The sequence below is a fragment of the Bemisia tabaci genome, chromosome 2 (genome assembly GCF_918797505.1).
Source record: "Bemisia tabaci chromosome 2, PGI_BMITA_v3".
Taxonomy (NCBI): Eukaryota; Metazoa; Arthropoda; class Insecta; order Hemiptera; family Aleyrodidae; genus Bemisia; species Bemisia tabaci.
Window position 1 is genome coordinate 38071590 of NC_092794.1, and position 20555 is coordinate 38092144.

At 40.9% G+C, this 20555-nt stretch overlaps 1 protein-coding gene across 2 annotated transcripts; it reads right to left on the bottom strand.

Annotated features, from left to right (window-relative positions):
* Positions 1-1027: 1027 nt before the first annotated feature.
* On the bottom strand, positions 1028-18871 carry LOC109040650 (cytochrome b-c1 complex subunit 7). Of its 2 annotated transcripts, XM_019056639.2 has the most exons (4): positions 18685-18863; positions 14510-14557; positions 7050-7216; positions 1028-1340 (listed from the first exon to the last, which is right to left on the bottom strand). In XM_019056639.2, exons 1-4 carry the CDS (start codon positions 18731-18733, stop codon positions 1254-1256), a joined length of 351 nt encoding a protein of 116 aa, XP_018912184.1. In that variant the 5' UTR covers positions 18734-18863; the 3' UTR covers positions 1028-1253. The 2 variants fall into 2 exon arrangements, with proteins under 2 accessions (XP_018912184.1, XP_072153383.1); XM_072297282.1 differs by lacking the exon at positions 14510-14557 and having other exon boundaries at positions 18685-18871.
* Between the last annotated feature and the right edge of the window lie 1684 nt (positions 18872-20555).

Consider the following 20555-nt stretch of genomic DNA (forward strand, 5'->3'; position numbering starts at 1 on the left):
GCACAGATTCCCATAAGGAGTAAGCAGGGTCCTTTCCTGAAAATGTTGCTTCCGTGGATTAAGGTCCTTGTTCTTGTGGATAGTTACATTTAATGTAATGCATGCTTTACATGTCTACAGCAAAACAACCAATCTCGTTTGAGGTGTTTTAAAATCTTCCCTCACATTTAATTTGTAGAAAGGCGAAAAAATCAACATCATTCCTGGAAATTTTAACAAAATTTTCTTGGGGCAGAGAGGAAAAATCACGGAAGTTCTTGAGGATTACCCTTAAGGAGTTTTCCATGTAAAAAATCAAGCATGACAGGAAGTCTCTAAAGTGGGAAACTGAGATAAAGGGGTCTGAGAGTCTCACTGTTGATAAATGATTTAAGGTGATTCGATGGATGCCATATTTTGTGTCAGAACGGCATGCGATATATCGCATCAATTGGTTCCATTTTTTCAGCTACTCGTCATTTTTCTCCAATTTTGAGATCGCAATTCTGTTGTCAGGAGACTTAAGCACTCACTTACCAATTTTAACAAAGAAATTCAAGGTAATAAAGGCGTGGTTTTTTTAGAGAGAAAATATCGCATTCGAGTGCAGTTTCGATATCAGTATCGAATGGGAAATTTTCTCTCTAAAAAAACCACGCCTTTAGTACGTTGAATTTCTTTGTTAAAATTGGTAAGTGAGTGCTTTAGTCTCCTGACAAAAGAATTGCAATCTCAAAATTGGAGAAAAATGACGAGTAGCTGAAAAAATGGAACCAATTGATGCGATACATCGCATGCCGTTTTGACACAAAATATGGCGTCCATCGAATCACCTTAAATGCAAAAAACCATGTGTCTCATTAGTGAAATCTTGGGGGGGGGGGGGGGCATGGGACTAGAGATTTCGATTCATTTTAGCCATTTGCCTATTCAGAAAAACAACTTTTCCTCCGGTTCAATGTTAGTTTACTCCTTCTTTTGACACGCTGTTTTTAGAGTTTCAGGTTGCCTATCAGGAGTAAGGTATTTGCAAATGATTGACAACGGCTGCTTTGAGAACATTATTTTAATTTCAAGGAAGTAAAACAAGGTTGAGAATCTTTCTCATTGCCAACTCGAGTGACCATTGAACTAAAGTAATTAATGGTGGTTCAGAAGGTTGCAAACAGCTAATCTCCATTGAAACCTGAAAATTTAAACTCCTGTAAACTCACAAAAAAAATGTTCAGTAACGCCTAAAGAGGTTAACAACAACTAAATACAGTTCCTAACATTTAATATTTCTTATCCCAGTGGTTCTCTTCATCAATCTCCTTGACTACATCATGGATAGCTTTCCACAGATACCTGTTCTTCTGATCCTGAAAGCATACAAATTAATAAAATATTTAATTAATTGTTATTAATTTATTTATGAATTAAATTATGATTTCGCAATTACTTGATAATCTTTCAGTATGGCGAGAAATAGTATTTTACAAGGCTAGTTTGTTTCAAATGAAAATGTCTTAATTTTACAAAAGCAACTAGCTTAAATAATTGATTAGTGGCCCAGGTTTGTTGGTGAGTAGGATAGATGTATAAATAAAGGGTCACGTTTTTTCAATAGTACAGTAATCAGCTGTAAATATAATTATTCTCGGATTAGAGCGTGCGATCATTCTATGAAGTTGGAAGTTATTGCTTTGACATATTTTTCAGATTTCCCAACTTAATATTTGTTAGTAAGAATTCGTGAAATTTTTTAAAAATGCCTCTTGGATCCACACTCTGGAGGAGTAGGTTATGTTGAACATTTTTTAAAAATGTATTTCTGAAGCTTCTTTTGGAACAAAGTTTATTAAAAACATAGGACTTGGCTCCATGGGACTGGGCTTTTGTGTTCCTGCGACAAGTATGCACAGAAATATAAATTATCTAAAACTGATTATTTGACCAGCATTAAGACAATAATTGAACTTCACTGACAATTCAACAAATTATTTAAATTAAAAAAAACGCTAACAATCGAGTGTACCATAACAAAATAACAAACCATTAGCTTTCACTTCTTTCTCTCGCAATCAATGGTCTTAGGTCTATGTATATAAGAAGTACTCGGACCATTCTTAGTAGTGTGATTAATATTGAGTGAGGTAAAGGAGGGGTATCAATAAGGGCCTTTTTTGGCCCCCTCCTAGAATCTGGAAATTTATGCGGGTTTTCCAAGTTGACTCAATGTAGTTTACGGAAATAATCATGATTTAGCCCATAGGCTACTGGATACGTGTTGAACGGTTGCCTAAACATAGGTCTGCAGGCGTATTTTGGCGAAAATCGTGTTTTTCTATCACTCCGAGGCTTTTTTGACACCAAGCGCATCGTCTAACTAAAACGAGCTTTTGATATGTTATCAAGGAGACTTTAGGACACATTTTTACTCTGGTTTGGTTTTAGTTAGAAGATGCGCTCATAGTAAAAAAGAAACTTTTTCAAAAGTCGACGTTTAAGGGATATCCACAAAAATCTTAGGGGAATTACGTCTTTAGGTTTTTTTTGGGCTACAATTGAAGAAAATCTCCTTGTAAGGGTTTAATAAGGCTTGATAACTGCCCTCGAGAATATACATAGCGTGCATACAGTTGGAGAGACGTGTTCCCTATGATTTTTGCTGGTGTCCCTTAAACGTCGACTTTTGAAAAAGTTTTTTTTTTAGTATGAGCGCATCTTCTAACTAAAACCAAACCAGAGTGAAAATGTGTCCTAAAGTCTCCTTGATAACATATCAAAAGCTCGTTTTAGTTAGACGATGCGCTCGGTGCCAAAAAAGCCTCGGAGTGATAGAAAAACACGAATTTTCGCCAAAATACGCCTGCAGACCTATGTTTAGGCAACCGTTCAACACGTATCCAGTGGCCTATGGGCTAAATCATGATTATTTCCGTAAACTACATTGAGTCAACTCGGAAAACCCGCATAAATTTCCAGATTTAAGTTGATGTTATGCTTTTAGGGAAAATATGCCTCCACCACTCCAAAATCTGTTATCTGCACAGCTGTTTTTATAGAAAATTCAATTTTTTTTTGGACACAACTGAAGAAAATCTCCTTGTAAGAGTCTAGCAAGGCTTGATAACTGCCCTCGATAATATACTTAGCGTGCATACAGTTCGAGAGAAGTGTTTCCTTAAGATTTTTGCGGATGTCCCTTAAACGTCGATTTTTGTAAAAAGTTTTTATTAACTATGAGCGCATCATCTAACTAAAACCAAACCATGGTTAAAATGTGTCCTAAAGCCTCCTTAATAACATACCAAGAGCTCGTTTTACTTAGATGATGCGCTCGGTGTCAAAAAAGCCTCAGAGTGATGGAAAAACACGAATTTTCGCCAAAATACGCCTGCAGACCTATGTTTAGGCAATCGTTCAACACGTATCCAGTGGCCTATGGGCTAAATCATGATTATTTCCGTAAACTACATTGAGTCATTTTGGAAAACCCGCATTAATTTCCAGATTCTAGGAGGGGGCCAAAAAAGGCCCTTATCGATACCCCTCCTTTTATGAATGTCTTTTACTTCCTCCGCTCAGTTATATTAAATTACATTAATAGAACTATTATCAGCTAATCTTTCTAACAACTTTGGGGAAATCTTCCGCCATCTTGGAGATGACTGAGGGCCACTCTATCTCTGCAACACTATACTATTTAGAACTATGATGGCAGCTTGAGCAATTAAAAAAGACTCCCTTTTTTTAATTCTGGGAAGTTTCCCAAGATGACAATTCTTTTATTTTGAAGAAAAAAGGATATACTGTTCCTGACTCTCTGTAGCCGGTCTAGCTCTTTACCATACACTCGGAAAATATTTGGTCCCAAGTTATGAGAGCAAAAAGTAGGAAAGGTCGGAAAACTTGGCAAATTCAAACTGCACACGCGGTTTTCTAGATGTCTAGTTTCTTGTTCCATGTGTAAGCATATAGTTCAGCTGAATTGCTGAATCGCTAGGTATGGCTTCAATTTCTACATTTTTGCTTTCCAGTAATTTTCAACCCAGCTTGGTAAGCATGGAAAAATTGGGAGTTCTTTATATCTAGTAAGCCTATCCATAGGCCATTAGGAGTTACTAGGCAGTGATTAAACCAATATCGAGGTGGTAAACACGATTTTTGTCGACTTTTCGGTGATTTTTATCCAATCTTTTGAATAATTTGGTAAGTGCGCAAAAACTGGATCATCAGTTTTCTGAGACTTTTCATAGTTGAAATAGGAGCTTTAAAAATTATTTGGTAAAAGTCCCGTTTGGTACCATTTAAGAGGCAACAGAAAAGTTAATAAACAAATTATTACCATCGAATTTTCTCTTGCCTCTGAAGTGATACAAAACAATTATCACCATTTTAATCTGCTATGATATGGTCTCTAAAAATTGGAGGCCCAATTTTTCATTCAAGAAAAAAATCTTTTGACCCTGTTAGGCTCTCCTCGGAGCTACGAAAACATCCTTTGATGAAATAATTCTTGCAAAAGAGTCTTCAATTTTAATTCCCAATTTTCACATGCTTGCCAAGTCACTATAAAAAATTGGTAAAAAATGGAAAATAGTGTTATTGTCTGTGCTATTTGTCCGTCGGATGGACAAAAAAATTTAGTCCTTGTTTTTTATGGCCTGTTCTGTCGCACACTTTTTTGACGCAGATTTTTCGCATCGATAACACAAGAAAAATTAATGAACGCCATTATATCAGGTTTGCATCATTCTTGAAATTGGTTAGCGATACGACCAACAAAACAAAGCTCCTCGTCATCATTACTGCACTGATAGCGAAGACACTCACACACGAAGAATTTCGAGACACATAAAAGCATGTGCCAATCATGGCTCATACAAAATGGCACTTACTGCTCTCTTCGCTATCTTGGCAGATTAGATTCCCACTTTTTCCAAAATGAACCTATCTTACGATCAAAGTAAGGTATAATACAATACACTAAGGCAACAGTAAAAAAACAAACTATTAAAACCTTTGGTAAATTGCATTTTTTATGGTACTTTCCATGCGACTTGGGCCGGACTAGAGACCGTTCAAGTATATATTACGTAAGTTTCTCAAGAGGGGAGGGGTGGGAGGTCTAAGTTTGACTCTCACAGTCTTACAAAGGGGGAGGAGAGTCAAGTCAAGTCTTACGTGAGCCTCCCACTTTAGATAAAAATAATAATTTTGAACAGAAAAAAAAGTCAGCCAGTTTTCACACTTTCTCTGTCACTTTCTGGAAAATGGGGGGGGGGGGATCAGGGCGGTTACAAAAGGGGGTTGAAAAGTAGTTGCACTGTTGCTTTACGAGGGGTGGAGGTTTAAAAAGTCATCCAAAGAGCCTTAAATATTACTTGAATGGCCGCCAGAACAAATTAAAGAACAGTTAAAGAATAAAGTGAATACCGGCAACAATGGCGCTCCAGAAAAGAGCCTTTATGATGGACATGATTTATTTTGGTCGTAAGTAGTCGAACAGAGCTGAATTAACCATCACTGCCACGATGTGCTATCTAGAATCACCGGTTTACGATTGAAAACATAGGCGGTCGCGCGTCGACCCGCTCCGTTTTTGCCCTTTTGTTCCCTCAATTTTAAAAATAAACCTATATTGTAATGTACCAAATTAACGCTAACGGGTATTTTTCGATCCGAACTTTATATGGCCGTAAATATAGAAAATGCCGATCAAATAATCTCAATTTTCGATTTCTTTCAAATTAAGTTAAGTCACTTTGATTTTCAAAACTATAATTTAATCAAAAAGTAGACTCATTTAGTCCTTTTATGGAGAGAGTTAAGACAACGCAGCTCATGGATGTCACAAACGGGAATAAAGATTACACAAATTGGACGTTTTTTGTAATCTTTGATCAACCCATTCCGGAATTCCCATCTCCCTTCCGTCTCTCCTTCTGTTTGTTCCTTGCCGTACCCCCAATGTCCCGGTCCATTCTGGTTTAGAATCTTTGCAATTGGTAAAACTGTAATCTTTATTCCCATTTGTGACACTGTGAAGGCCTAAAATACGGAAACCAATCAGAAATGGATTCAAATTGTCTTTACTCTCAGTATTAAGGGACTCTACACTCAATGGGTCAGTTGCGCTGGTCACAGAATCGTGTTTTGATGATTGAGTCTTGTAGAGTAGTTAAAAATAATATGATCCGTCCAAACTGCAACTTTCTACCTCCAGTATTAACCAAGATATCGCCCTATGAAAAGTGGGTTATTGACGTCATCCTCCACGGTAGTGACACCCTCAGTTATTTCCTCTTTTGTTCAATCAGCGATGCAGAGGACGCAACGCAAAACTTTAACGACATTAATCATAAACAAACTGAAGAAACAGAAGGATTTGCGCTTCAAGGATCCTCTTATCAGGAGATAATGCACTTGATGCAGAGAAATTAGGCTGTCAGTCAGTTCACCACAGTTTGTTTGTGTCTAATGTTGTTGAAGTTTTGTGTTGTGCCCTTTGTATCACTGACCAAACAAAAGAGGAGGAAACCAAGGGTGTCAATACTGCAGTGAATGACGTCAAAAACCCGACTTTTCAAAGGGCGATATCTCGGTTAATATTGAACGTGGGAGGTTGCGGTTTGGACGGATCTTATTATTTTTAGATAATCTATAAGAATCAATTATCAAAACACGATTCTGTGACCAGTGCAACTGACCCATTACCCACATTTTGAAAAAAAATGTGAGCTCTCTAGGATCATTTCTCGCTCCACAGGGAATTATTGAAAAATTTTCCAATTTTTAACTTATGTGAACCACTGTGTGGTATCCCCTGAGGGGATTGATGGGGACTTATGGCTAGAACCTCCTTTCCATATGAAGAATTGATCGGGCCTTAATCCAGCCATATGTCAACTTTTGGCCATCAAATTGCTTCGTTTACTAGACCATAGATGGTTGATGAAGTTTTGCAGGATACTTAGTCTCAATCCTATCAAAAGAATAACAAAACTTAGCTTCAGGCCAATATCAAACAACGAAAGCCTGATTCTATAAATAAAGAGGTTCGAAACATTAAGAAAAGAACTGACATCTTCGAAGGTGGTCCACTCCTCTTTAGGAAGAATCCTTTGCATCAAAGAGAGCTGTGTGGCACGGATAATTCTGTGATTCCGAGCATTGCGAACATCCTCTGGAATGCGAGTGAGGGCTTTTTCGACAATCGGATCGACGTGCAAAGCATCATCATGGTATAGACCTGAAAAGTTGTGAGCCCGTTGTTAAAATTTTAGGTACGACAAAAATGAGTTATGAAAAGAGAAATTTAGTAATTATGTTTTTAATTCCCTAACCCTGCCGAATAGTCAGGGGGCATACGTATTCCGTGTGCAGGTTCGTGAAGGAATATTGTGTGATACATCAATCTCTCCGTTTTGATGTGCAGAAAAAGAAAATCGATGCTGGCCATCTCAAATTTCATGCAAACCCTCCCCCCCCCATTCAAGATGGCGGCCAAAATGGCGGTTTTGGGGTGAAAAAATTTGAAGTTTCCAAAATAGGCCGTGTCAGGTGTCGATTCCCATGTATTTTGGATCGTAAAATCCGAATTTTTAGACAAAAGTTAGCCTATAGGTCATTTTCAGGCCAAAACCCAAGATGGCGCCCAAAAATACCTCATATACGGGTACAAATTTGCCCCTTCGGATCTACATGCACAGTGATGTATCAATTTCTTGCCTTAACTCGGTTTTCTGTGATTTTAGGCAATAAAATATGGCAACACTGGCTTTTTTGGGAGGGGGGGGGGGTTTAATCCAAAAATAGTTATGGAAGAAGAATTTGACCAGCTACGTATATTTTCCGCGAAGGAATCCATTTCTGATTTCAGATGAGTCGCCCTCTTTAAGCCATTTAAAATAATAATGAAAAAAACAAAAAAATTCTAAGAAGTACATTTTTGGTATGAGCGCAAGGTTTGCCCTCGACGAAAACTGACCAAAGTGACTATCTCACATCCATAATGAACATACGTGAAGGAACGTTTGCTCTGCCGATGTTCGGATCGTAATGAAACAGCGCGTTGAAAGCCAAAAAAAACCCGCATTTTTCGCTAGAATCGGCCTTCAGACTCATGTTTAGGCCAGCATTAGACCCCCAAATAGACTGTAAATGATCAAATCATGATACATTCCGTAAAATTTAGACTTTTAGTGAGCAAAAAATCGTAAAATTGAAGAATTTCAGGGTATGGGCCCAAAAACGGCTCTCATCGAAACCCCGTTTTGGGCAAATCCCTTAATATCAATTGTCATTTACCGGTCTGCGCCTCTAACTGGCAACCATGTCGGCAGCCATTTTCGATTCGGAGGCTTAATTTTTTAAAGGGTAAACATTTGACCTCTTATTCGAGCTTCTTGACCCAAGAAACATAATTTTGAACATACTGTTTGTTACAGCTGCCCTAAATAGGAGTTTCATCCGTAAGACCGGTGGCCATTTTGGACGCCTTCTTTGATTTTGGGGCTTCATGAGAGCCGCAGCGGAAAATGGACCTCATTTTCGGACTCTACGACCCTGAAAGCGGAATAAATGATACATCACTATGCATGAAGAACCGGAGGACCAAATTTGTACCCGTATGAGGTATTTTAGGGCGGCGTCTTGGATTTTGGCCTGAAAATGACCTTAAGGCTAAATTTTGACTAAAAATTCGGATTTAAGGATCCAAAATACATGGGAATCGACACTTGACACGGCTTATTTGGAAACTTCAAATTTTTTCACCCCAAAATCACCATTTTGGCCGCCATCTTGAATGGGGGGGGGGGGGGGAGTTTGCATGAAATTTGAGATGGCCAGCATCGATTTTCTTTTTCTACACATCAAAACGAAGAGATTGATGTACCACACAATATGCCAAATGCCTTCACGAACCTGCACACGGGAATATGTATGCCCCTTGACTTGAATAAGTATTGGTTATCATGCTCTGACAAAAAACATTCACTTAAAAATAGAAATTCACTTGAAAATTCACAGAAAAATCAAACGAAAAATAGTAAAAAATCGAAAATTTAAAACTTTTATTCAAAGTGATGTGCAGCGTGATCCAGTAGTCCTGCACTATCCCTGTGACTTTTTTGCTGATTACACAGCACAACAAATTTCGGGTTTGGTTTGTCCCTCGAACCAAACCAATTTTTTCCGATTACTAGGTGATATAGAAGTCCGAAAATGCCCATAATGACGTCAGGAATATTGGCTGGTGCTCAGGGCGCCGCCATTTTGAATTTTCCAAAATTGAGAAAACCCACGATCAGTTTTTTGGAAATATCTCCTCAACAGTTGGATTGCATTTTGCAAAATGGTACCGCTAGCATTGCAATGTTGCTAAGATTGTGCAACTTCTTTTGTTTCGATTGTGCAACTCGAGGAAAAACCCGATTATCCATGCATAGTTTCTATTTCACTTGCTAAAAACTGTAAATTTTAGACAAAAATTACCATCTAAAGGACCCCGCACACCTCTTATGGGAAGCTGCACCACGACCGATTGCCTTCTGACATATGTTTTTCGATTCTCCTCAAGATGCTGATCAAAAGTTATAATTGCGCCAACTTTCTACGATGCACCGTTTTCGCAAAAAACCTAAGAGAAGATTCAATTATTCGGCAATAAAAAGCCAGAAGATTTCTCATTTCAGTACTCGAGTGAACAAATCAGGGGAACTCCCGCACTGAGCGGCAGTCTTATCTCAGATTCCGCTCGCCGTTTTGCTCGACCATCCAAATCAGTTCAGATAAGAACAGGAAAGTCTGAACGTCTGTCTACCGGCCGAGTGCGGGAGAGAGATAGTCTCTGAGTCGGCAGGTACAGATAAGAAGACGGACACGCACTACGTTTTTTCCTTATTTACATCGGGCCTGTCCTCAAATGCTTTGTTTTTTTTTATTCATAGTCGCCGAATAATTGAATCTTCTCTTAGGTTTTTTGCGAAAACGGTGCATTGTAGAAAGTTGGCGCAATTATAACTTTTGATCAGCATCTTGAGGAGAATCGAAAAACATAAGTCAGAAGGAAATCGGTCGTGGTGCAGCTTCCCATAAGAGGTGTGCGGGGTCCTTTCATAGTTTTTCACGATTTCCGCAATTTTATTGCAAAAGATGAAATTGCACAATCTTAGCATCATTGCAATGCTAGTGGTTCCTTTGTGCAAAATGCAATCCAGTTAATCTTACGAAAAAAAAAACAAAAATCCAGCAGAAAGAGCACACAATTTCCTACCGAAATCACCCTCTTCTGGTTTTTCTAGCTTAATTTTTTGGTCGTACAGTTAACGTTTTCTTAAAAAATTAGCTTATAAAAGGCCTATTTTTGCTGATTTTAGGAGAAACTTTGCTTCATATCTCCAGCCACGATTATCTGAACAAAAAACTGTTATGTTCATTAAAAGAGCGTAAAAACTTCTAGAAAACGTATGTCAATGGTTCCTAAACTTGATTTAATCCTGAGAAAAAGCAGTTTATTAGCTCCGCCCTTAAGTTGTGATTTTGTCGACCATCTCCTTTAAAATCAAGAAAAGAAGAAAAAAACCTAAAAACGTGGCCCAAACTGTGTAACATATCGCAGGCTACCCAATTGGGGATATCGGGTTCGACGCACCCGCGGAGCTGAGTCACGTGTAGGCTGCCCCCTTCTGGGGCCGCATAAGATCGGGTGCCTCGAGGGCTGAGCGAGACGTAGCTGGTCTGCCCTCCCTGCCCTCGGCTCCAGAGCCCTGCCGTGGGGTTGTCGCAGGGTTTGGCGCAAGCTGGGCCTAGGCTCTCCTCCTACGCTTCGACGCTCCGTGCGACTCCGGGTACAATGATGGCTTCGGCAGATCGATCCCGGGGGATGGGGGGACCCTCCCCCAAGTGGGGGGCTTGAGGGGCGCCGGCTGCATCGGGGCCGGAGACTGCCGTTCGAGGAGTGCCTTAGGGACGTCCGACGGGAGGAAAGAGCGTCCGATGAGCCACACTTGCACGGGGTACACCCCGTGCACCCCTCCAGGCCACACCCGGGTGTGGCCTGGAGGGGTCGTTTAGTGGGTACGGAACACAGCGGCGTGCTCTACCCCCACATAACCGGGTTTTCCCATGTCACAGTGGTCGGGTCGGTTAGGGGTCGCTTCGACGGCTCTTCACCAGCTGATGGCCGTTGCCGTCCCGGTATTCGGTGGGCCCCTTTCATGGGGAGCGTTTTGGCGACCCTCATGATGGGGGCACTGTGGCGAATTTTTCCCCTCATCATCAAAAAAAAAAAAAAAAAAAAAAAAAAAAAAAAAAAAAAAAAAAAAAAAAAAAAAACTGTGTAACAAGGTCGTAAAATAGTGCTGGGCCCACACTATGTTTTGGGGGAGGGGGGGGGGGGGGGGGGCAAAGCTGAAAAGGTCCAAAATTTTCAGTCAGATCCAAACATTTTGAGCTCTAATGAGGATCAGTACAAAACTGATGGGGGAGAGTGTTCAGCTCAGGCAGTTTGCATTGGACTATTAAGTTGAGGTCACGTCGAGAGATCTATAATTTTGGGTCTTTTCATACCTCATCAGTAGATCACACTCGTCAGTGAGATCAAAAGCCAAAAAAAATAAAAAAAAATTCCTATCAGAATTAAAAATTTTGAGCTCTAATGAGTACCAGTACAAAACTTACCTTGTTGCAGTACAAAAATTGTACTTCCAAATTGTGCTTTGATGCAGTCTTGGATTTTACAAGATTTTCAGTTGGGTCCACTGATGAGTGTGATCTACTGATGAGGTATGAAAAGACCCCAAATTATAGATCTCTCGACGTGACCTCAACTTAATTGTCCAATGCAAACTGCCTGAGCTGAACACTCTCCCCCATCAGTTTCGTACTGATCCTCATTAGATCTCAAAATTTTTGGATTTAATTGAAAATTTTGGAACTTTTCGGCTTTGCCCCCCCCCCCCCCCCCAAAAAAAAAAACAGTGTGGGCCCAGAACTATTTTACCACCATGATACATAGTTTGGGCCACGTTTTTAGGTTTTTTCTTCTTCTTTTCTTGATTTTAAAGGAGATGGTCGACAAAATCACAATTTAAGGGCGGAGCTAATAAACTGCTTTTTCTCAGGATTAAATCAAGTTTAGGAACCATTGACATACGTTTTCTAGAAGTCTTTCAGCTCTTTTCAATGAGCATAACAGTTTTTGTTCAGATAATCGTGGCTGGAGATATGAAGCAAAGTTTCTCCTAAAATCAGCAAAAACACGCCTTTTTTTAGCTAATTTTTTAAGAAAAAAATTCCTATAAAATTACGACTGTTAATTTTACGACCAAAAAATTATGCTAGAAAAACCAGAGGAGGGTGATTTCAGTACGAAATTTTATGCTCTTTCTGCTGGTTTTTTTTTTTGGTTTTTTCATAAGATTATCCGTTGAGGAGATATTTCCAAAAAACAGATCGTGGGTTTTCTCAATTTTGGAAAATTCAAAATGGCGGCGCCCTGAGCACCAGCCAATTTTCCTGAAGTTATTATGCGCATTTTCGGACTTCTATACCACCTAGGAATCGAAAAAAATTGGTTTGGTTTGAAGGACAGAACTCATGTTGAGCGTTGTTATCCTGTTGGCCTAAAACTTTGAGAATGATCCGAAGTCAAAGTAAACTACTTTTTTGCTTCTTTCTGGTTCCTGCACGCTTCTTCTGCTACTTCTTCTTCTTCACTCGGTGAATCGAGATTTCTGATTGGTTAGAGCGAATATTTTTCTCTTGAGGCAATCGTTCAACACTGTTTTCTAATTAAGCTGATCGATCACTCATCCATCTGGTAGAATCACAATATAAAATTGCAAAAAGTTTGATCATCGATGCGCTGTAGATGAGATTTGCAGATTGATGGCTCGGATCTATGAAAGTAAATGTCGGTCTGCAGGTGATAAACTTCAAAGGTTGGCAAAACCCCCTTCTTAACCGTTCCCACCTTCTACCACCTGGAGTCGCCGCAATATATTTTGATCCTTAAAAGAGTCTCCATGAGGCCATACTTTCCCCAAAAGGGTACTCTGCTCGAAAGCAGCAAGGATCAAGCCATCTGGCCAACCGTCAACAAGTCGCGGAATGGCCAACAAGGTCAACTTAAACATTTATTTGAAATGTATAAATAGAATACCTATTACGAAATGCCCTATGGGCTGATGCCAAAACTTTTGATTTTTTCGTTCTCTTTACCCTCAGAAAGTTTCAAATTGTTTGAAGGTAAGAAATATAAATGGTTCATTGAGAAAACTTTGCTCTCTCCCATGAGAAAATTATTGCATCCACGCTTTCTGGCTTTCGCAGGGCAGAGTGATTCTGTGTGTATTCATGCACCCATTTCTAAGCATGGAGAGTTTCAGAAGGCGTAGGATAGCGTAGGATATTCCCTCTATGAAGGCCTCAACTCGGAGAGTTCTTTAGGAGCATGATAGTTGATTTCAGAGAATACCAGCGGCACCATCGTGTTTCTCGAAGGATTCTACTAAAAAAGAGGACTAGTATCAAAAATCCCTGACACATGCAAGAACTCTTTTGCAACCCTCCAAGTGACTTCTTCAATTTTCGGAGGAGACAATAATCTAGAGGAGTAGGAAAGCCAAGCCAAGTCTGGGCTTTCGTCCAGAACTTCCCAACAGAAATTTTTTTCCGACAGCATACATACTTAAATTGAAACATGTGGATGAGCATTGTCGTGCAGTAACTAAACCCACTGAGTGAGTAAACCCCACCGACTATTATGTTTTACTTAACGAGACATTTGTGAACTTTCACAGCGGTAATAGGTGGTAATTGGCTTTAAATTTTCACTCCCGAGGCAAATAGTTGGCTGAAAGGATCCCTCACCTATTCAAAGTTATGCATACCCATAGAGTACATAGAGTTGTAATGTAAATGGGAGAGCTGGCACCACTTTGAAGCACTTTCTAGGTCCCGAATTCCGAGACTCCTGTTTCACGCCGCAAAAATTTTTCAATACACTACCGGCTGTTTTCGATACACGGAGACCCAGCCATCTGATGTAAACTGAGAGGATAGGAATTACTATGTATTTTATATCGTTATTTTGGATTGAAAATGTATCAAACAAGTGACCAAAGCTCGGCGCACATCGAGCTCAGAACTCGTGGACCAGGACATGGCGCCAGCTCTCCAATTTACATTACAACTCTAGCTGCGTCGCTCGTAGCTGCTCTAACTCTACGCTGCGTACCACAATTAAATTATCGCGCACCTGGAGGTGGCAGAAAGTGCACTGATGACGGCCAGGAGAAAATTGATCTCCTGGGCCTTTGGTTGCTTTAAATTTAATACACCACAGCTCAAACTAAAACTGAGAGTGTAACGCAAACAACAGTCTAATTCCGATTTGTCTCCCATCAATAGTTGCTCAGTAAAATCATTTTTGGATTGGGAGTAATTTTTAAAATGAAGAAAGCCAGTAAAACAATTATTAAGGGAACTATTAGGCATACTAGGGCAAGATAGGTGATCTTTGGAATTTTACTCATACCATATTCTTTGAAACCAGAGATAGACCACGCCCACTTCCTCAGGGAGTCTGAAAACAAAATTAAGTTTTTTGTAAGAATGAAAGCAAGTGTTTCATCAATGAATAAAAATAATCAGAACATTTTCTCAGTTTTGAGAAACTGAGTGTAGTTCTACTATGCTTCAGCAAGGTTGCAGATCTAAAGTATTACATTAAGGGACTGTTTTTAAAACGAGAGCTTAATTCAGAAAACCCTCAACAGGTCAGATTACTAGTATGGAAACCAAAAAAGGTAAGATTTTTTTCTTCAATCCTTCTTATGAAATTCGTCATGGTCTCAATATACAGGGTTATTCAAAAGTTACGCACCACTGGCCATAACTTAAGTTCTAATTATGATATCGATTTGCGGTTTGTGGCGCCCTTCCTCATATCGAGGGGGAAACTTTTTGAGGTACTTCCCACTTCTTCACCCCCCCAGGGGGAGGGGGGGCGGGGGGCAACTCAAAAATTTCAAATGGCAACCCCCATCTTGTGATACATCGTTAGAAAGAGCATGAAAAAAGAAAATTTTTGGCGCAAACCCGAAGTCGATCTGACCCCCCTATCAAAAGTTAGGGGGGTCCAAAGGTTATTTAGGGGGTCCGTACCTTCATTTTTTAGAGTAGCTTCGGCGGCTCTTAGACATACCGTTTCTCTTTTCAAAGAGTCCTTGGATACTCCAGGTCTGATACCGAAGTCTTCATATTGCCCCCGGGCCACCACAGCCCCCCCGTAGGGGGAATGGGCCTGTTACAATGAAACATTGCATTAAAATGCGGAAAGTCACAGAAGAGCTTCAAACTTAGCATCAAATCCGAGTGGAACTTCTTGCCAATGTTAACGCAAACGCAGCCTGCGACTTTAAAGTGAGTTTTCAAAACTCTTAGCCCCCTACCCCCCTCATTTTTTGTTGCGGAGCGGGTAAAAACCGGGAAAATCGTCAGAAATGATGCCCGAAACTACTGTCCAACTTGACGCGGACCCTTGAAACGTTGCGCCCAGTCGGAGAGCTGCAACACAGGAACTGCCGCGCACTTTAAGGATGGAATCATTCATAAACCCCCGCTGCCCCCCTCTTCTTTCGTTGCAGAGCTGGTAAGAACCGGGAAATTCGCCAGAAATGATGCCCGAAACTACTGTCCAACTTGACGCGGACCCTTGAAACGTTGCGCCCAGTCGGAGAGCTGCAACACAGGAACTGCCGCGCACTTTAAGGATGGAATCATTCATAAAACCCTTCGCCGCCCCCCTCATTTTTCATTGCGGGGCTGTTATAGGAACCGGGGCATCATTTCTGGCGAATTTCCCGGTTCTTACCAGCTCTGCAACGAAAAAAGAGGGGGGCAGCGGGGGTTTTATGGATGTTTCCGTACTTTAAGGGGGCGGCAGTCCCTGTATTTCAATGCTCCGACTGATCGCAACGTTTCAAGGGTCCTTCTCAAGTTGGACATTAGTTTTGGGCTTATTTGTAGTGAATTTCCCGGTTTTTACCCGCTCTGCAACCAAAAATGAGGGGGGCAGGGGGCTAAGAGTTTTGAAAACTCACTTTAAAGTCGCAGGCTGCGTTTGCGTTAACATTGGCAAGAAGTTCCACTCGGATTTGATGCTAAGTTTGAAGCTCTTCTGTGACTTTCCGCATTTTAATGCAATGTTTCATTGTAACAGGCCCATTCCCCCTACGGGGGGGCTGTGGTGGCCCGGGGGCAATATGAAGACTTCGGTATCAGACCTGGAGTATTCAAGGACTCTTTGAAAAGAGAAACGGTATGTCTAAGAGCCGCCGAAGCTACTCTAAAAAATGAAGGTACGGACCCCCTAAATAACCTTTGGACCCCCCTAACTTTTGATAGGGGGGTCAGATCGACTTCGGGTTTGCGCCAAAAATTTTCTTTTTTCATGCTCTTTCTAACGATGTATCACATGATGGGGGTTGCCATTTGAAATTTTTGAGTTGCCCCCCGCCCCCCCTCCCCCTGGGGGGGTGAAGAAGTGGGAAGTACCTCAAAAAGTTTCCCCCTCGATATGAGGAAGGACGCCACAAACCGCAAATCGATATCATAATTAGAACTTAAGCTATGGCCAGTGGTGCGTAACTTTTGAATAACCCTGTATGAACAGTGGACTGTCACCTGATCCTCATAGAACTGAAAATAAAGAAGCTCTGCGCTTGAGAGGGTCCTCTTGGGCCCTCTGACAGTTTCATGCTCTTCTCATCAATTCAACAAAGGAAACAATTAGAGATGTGCTCATCATAAATCGAGGAAATAAAGCATAAGGGTTGGGACAAGGGGCAGTCCTCTGGGACAAGGGGCAGCCCTCCTTATCTTTTACAGAACTATAAGCAAGTTCTCTGTTTTTGAAAAAAATTTGAATGATTGTCCCTCCCATTTCACCAAGTCGACATTTTATATTTCATGTTTCTAAGACAACAAACTTAATTGAAGCATTGTTCGGTAAGGGGGCATACGAGACTTCCAATGCTACCAAGGTTGTGCAATGTAGTTCTCTGGTCGTCAGTAACGTATCAGACAGTTCTGCCATGAATTTTTCCCTGAAGCTACATCTAAGAATGAATTTCATCTGCCGCAAACGCTGTCAAAAATGGCACAAAATTAGGAGCATTGCAAGTCTCATACATCCTGCTACCAAAAACGTACGTGATTGGAGAGGGGGGAGGTGGGCAACTCCTCCCTGATGGCTCCTGTATTATATCATATTCATTAAGGAAAAAGCATCCATCCACGTTTCCATCGTAGAGCAATATCCTGGTGGGTGTGAGGAGAGGGGGACCTGCATCACTCTTCGTGTTTTTGGTACAAATTTTTTAGTAAAGCATGTGGCACAAGAGAGTTCACATCCGGCACTTGGCCCATTAATTCCACACACACACTCTCACCCACTGACTAAACACTCCCGCAATGTTCCAGTGTATGAGTGAGTTACCTGTACGACTTTCCCATCAGATGAGGGCCACCACTCATCCCTGCGCATCCGAGGATCATGGAAAACCCTCCAATCTCTGCGCCCTACTGATTATAAACCCTGAGATGCAGCCAATTGAATAGATGATGGAGAAATGAATGAAATTTTGAACGTAACATTGCATTCAAGTTTCCATTCCCAACTTTTCATCAAAATGGTATGTTTTTCGATCAATTTCACACGCCCCAACTTTCCACTCAACAAGAGCCAATGAAAAGTTAGGTAAAGAGTTGAATGGTGTGAATTGGGCTCAGTATGAATACCTTCTACTGCGGCCTTAATTACTCTTTCCCAATATCTTGAATGGAGATGAAGCATGTGTGAGGAATTTGCGATATGACAGTGGATTCTAATGTAAAAGTTTGCGAGATTCACGATGGTGCCACTGGTTTTCTCTGAAATCAACTCCCGAGCTCAAAAAAAGCTTTCAAGTTGAGGGCGTAATGGGGGGGATATCCCACGCTATCCTGAGAGTCCACCTCTACATCAAGAGAAACTCTCCATGCAAAGGGGTGCAAATACATTCACAGGGCTGCGACTTTATCTGGGGACTCTATCTAAACCTGAAAACACAGGAATCCTGCTTATGTAATTGCTCCCTATTCTTGCATGGAGAGTTCGTCTGGATGAAGAGGTGGACTCTCACGATAGCGTGGGATATCCTCTCCATCTTGGCCTCAATTCGAGAGCTTTTTTGAGCTTAGGAGTTGATTTCAGAGAGAACCAGTAACTCCATCGTGTTTCTCGCTAACTTTTACATAAGAATTGTTGGTCTAATCGCAAATTCCTCACATGTGCAACATCTCCATTGTTTGAACTGGTGCAAGGACTAGACTTCCCAGTACATATGACTCTCGAAATTCGCCATCATTAGCTACTTTGTTTAGAAATAAGCCAAATGGTGCTTCATCGGCGCAATAATACCATGACGCAGAGAGTGTAACTGAGTGATATTCTGGGCAAGAGCTTGGCGGCCAGGATAAAGCACAGTGGGTAATGGAAGACAAATTCTGATTATGAAAATTTCGAGAAAACAATAGAGAAAGATAGCAAGTACCTTCAACTTCGAGATATGCACATGCACAAAAAAATTTTCAGAGCTGGGTAAGTAAAGGTCATTGACAATCTTATCACTCTAGAGACAAGAGAATAAATAAAACTTTCGCTCTTACGGGAAAATTTGGGGGCCCGACCGAATGCTCTTCCGTAGGCAACAGACATCTCCGAGGCTGGGTACTACGAAGCAGAATTTAAGTAAAGATGTAAAAACTCCGCTAGCACTGCATTACGTTCAACTGGACAAACCTTGATGAAGGAGGTGAAGCAGAAGCAGATGCAGATAGAGTACCTGTATAGCGAGAGTATGGACATATGTGAAACTCCGAAAATCCATCGGGCCTTCACCGATGCTTCTGCGGATAAAGTTAGGGCCCAGAAATTGCAGCCAACCTATGAATTTCAATTATTCAGAACGATTTACTAATACTAATGTTACGAACCGTCGTTTATTAAGCACGTGTTTGACTCAGAGTTTTTGCATAAATTTACTCAATTTTGCGGAAGAACGCTCATTTATGTACATTCTTGGCCATCTTGGTTAGAATTGGAACCTGCAGACAAGAGTACCTGTATAGCGAGAGTATAGACAGATGTGGAACTCCGAAAATCCATCAGGCCTTCACCGATGCCTCCGCGAATAAAGTTAGGGCCCAGAAATGCAGCCAACCTATGAATTTCAATTATCCAGAGCGATTTATTAATACAACTGTTACGAACCATCGTTTATAAAGCACGTATTTGACTTAGTTTTTGCATAAATTTCTTCATTTTTGTGGAAGAACGCTCATTTATGTACTTTCTTAGCCATCTTCGTTAGAATTGGAATCTACAGACTGGCAGTGAAATTTTGTGCGTTAGAAGTTGGTTAGAAGGGTGGCTGCACTTTTGGGCCCTAAGCCCTCCATGAAGCGATCTGTCCATACTCTCGCTATACAGGTACTCTAGATGCAGAAAGCAGCTCACCGCTCACCAAGGACCATCTTAGCCTATGGAACGCCGTTAGTGTCAAAACCCTTTTCTTGCGCGCGCGGAATTTTTTCTGGCGCGCGGAATTTTTTTTCGGCGCGCGGAAAGAAAAAACCCGTTTTCGATGAAAATCTCTGAATTTCCGGATTCCGCGCCGGTTTTCGATATATTTGCGCCGTTTGTGTCAAAACTATTTTTTCCGGCGCGGCGCTCCAAATCTGTTCCGCGCGCGGAATTTTCGATATATCGATTCCTGCTCGCCGTTTGTGTCAAAACTATTTTTTCCGGCGCGGCGCTCCAAATCTGTTCCGCGCGCAGAATTCTCGATATATCGATTCCTGCTCGCCGACTGTTTTTTCCGGCGCTGCACCAGAAAATATTTCCGCGCGCCACTTTTTCGATATATCGATTTTTCTGCGCGCGGAGAATATTATCTCTCTTTTGAACGATTTCCATTATCGATCCTCTGCGTGCCCCTGCCGTTGCCGTATGTGGGTCGTGTAAACAAACGCAGATTGATAACACAAATGATCCAAACAACTCGAAATCTCTTAATTTTAATTAATTTAAATCCATTTTCGACTTCAACCAAGCATTTGGCAATAATATTCATCGTATTTTACAACCTGGAGCCACGGCCTATCGGCTCATTTTAAGGTGCATTCTGAAAATCAGTTTTACAAGTCCAATGTCCAAACCCAGACTTTCTTCTTTTACTTTTTTTTAACCATTCTCTTTTCACTTTCGCCTCAAATCAAATGTTTTGCAGTTTTTTTATCTTAAGTAAGTGGTCCTGAATTCATTCAAGAGTTAGAAGTTCACGATTTATTTAGTATTATAGCCTTTTGACCTCTTAAGCTTTATCGATATGATCTCATGTAGTTCGAGGTTTCTTTGGCCCAAACCAAGTGATTACTTACACATCTGATGTGAGTCTTATGGCTCTTCAAATTCGCAGTGTAAAATTAAATCAGAGACTACAGTTACTTAATCCAGTTCTGCTCTCTTGTTCAATGTT

Excerpts from the sequence above, each read along its gene's own strand:
- LOC109040650 (XM_019056639.2), bottom strand. The coding sequence starts at position 18,733 with ATGTCTGTTGCCTACGGAAGAGCATTCGGTCGGGCCCCCAAATTTTCC. Across the intron at positions 7,217-14,509 it reads CTCTGGTTTCAAAGAATATG|GTCTATACCATGATGATGCT; the intron begins GTATGAGTAAAA and ends ACAACTTTTCAG. Across the intron at positions 1,341-7,049 it reads AGTGGACCACCTTCGAAGAT|GATCAGAAGAACAGGTATCT; the intron begins GTCAGTTCTTTT and ends GTATGCTTTCAG.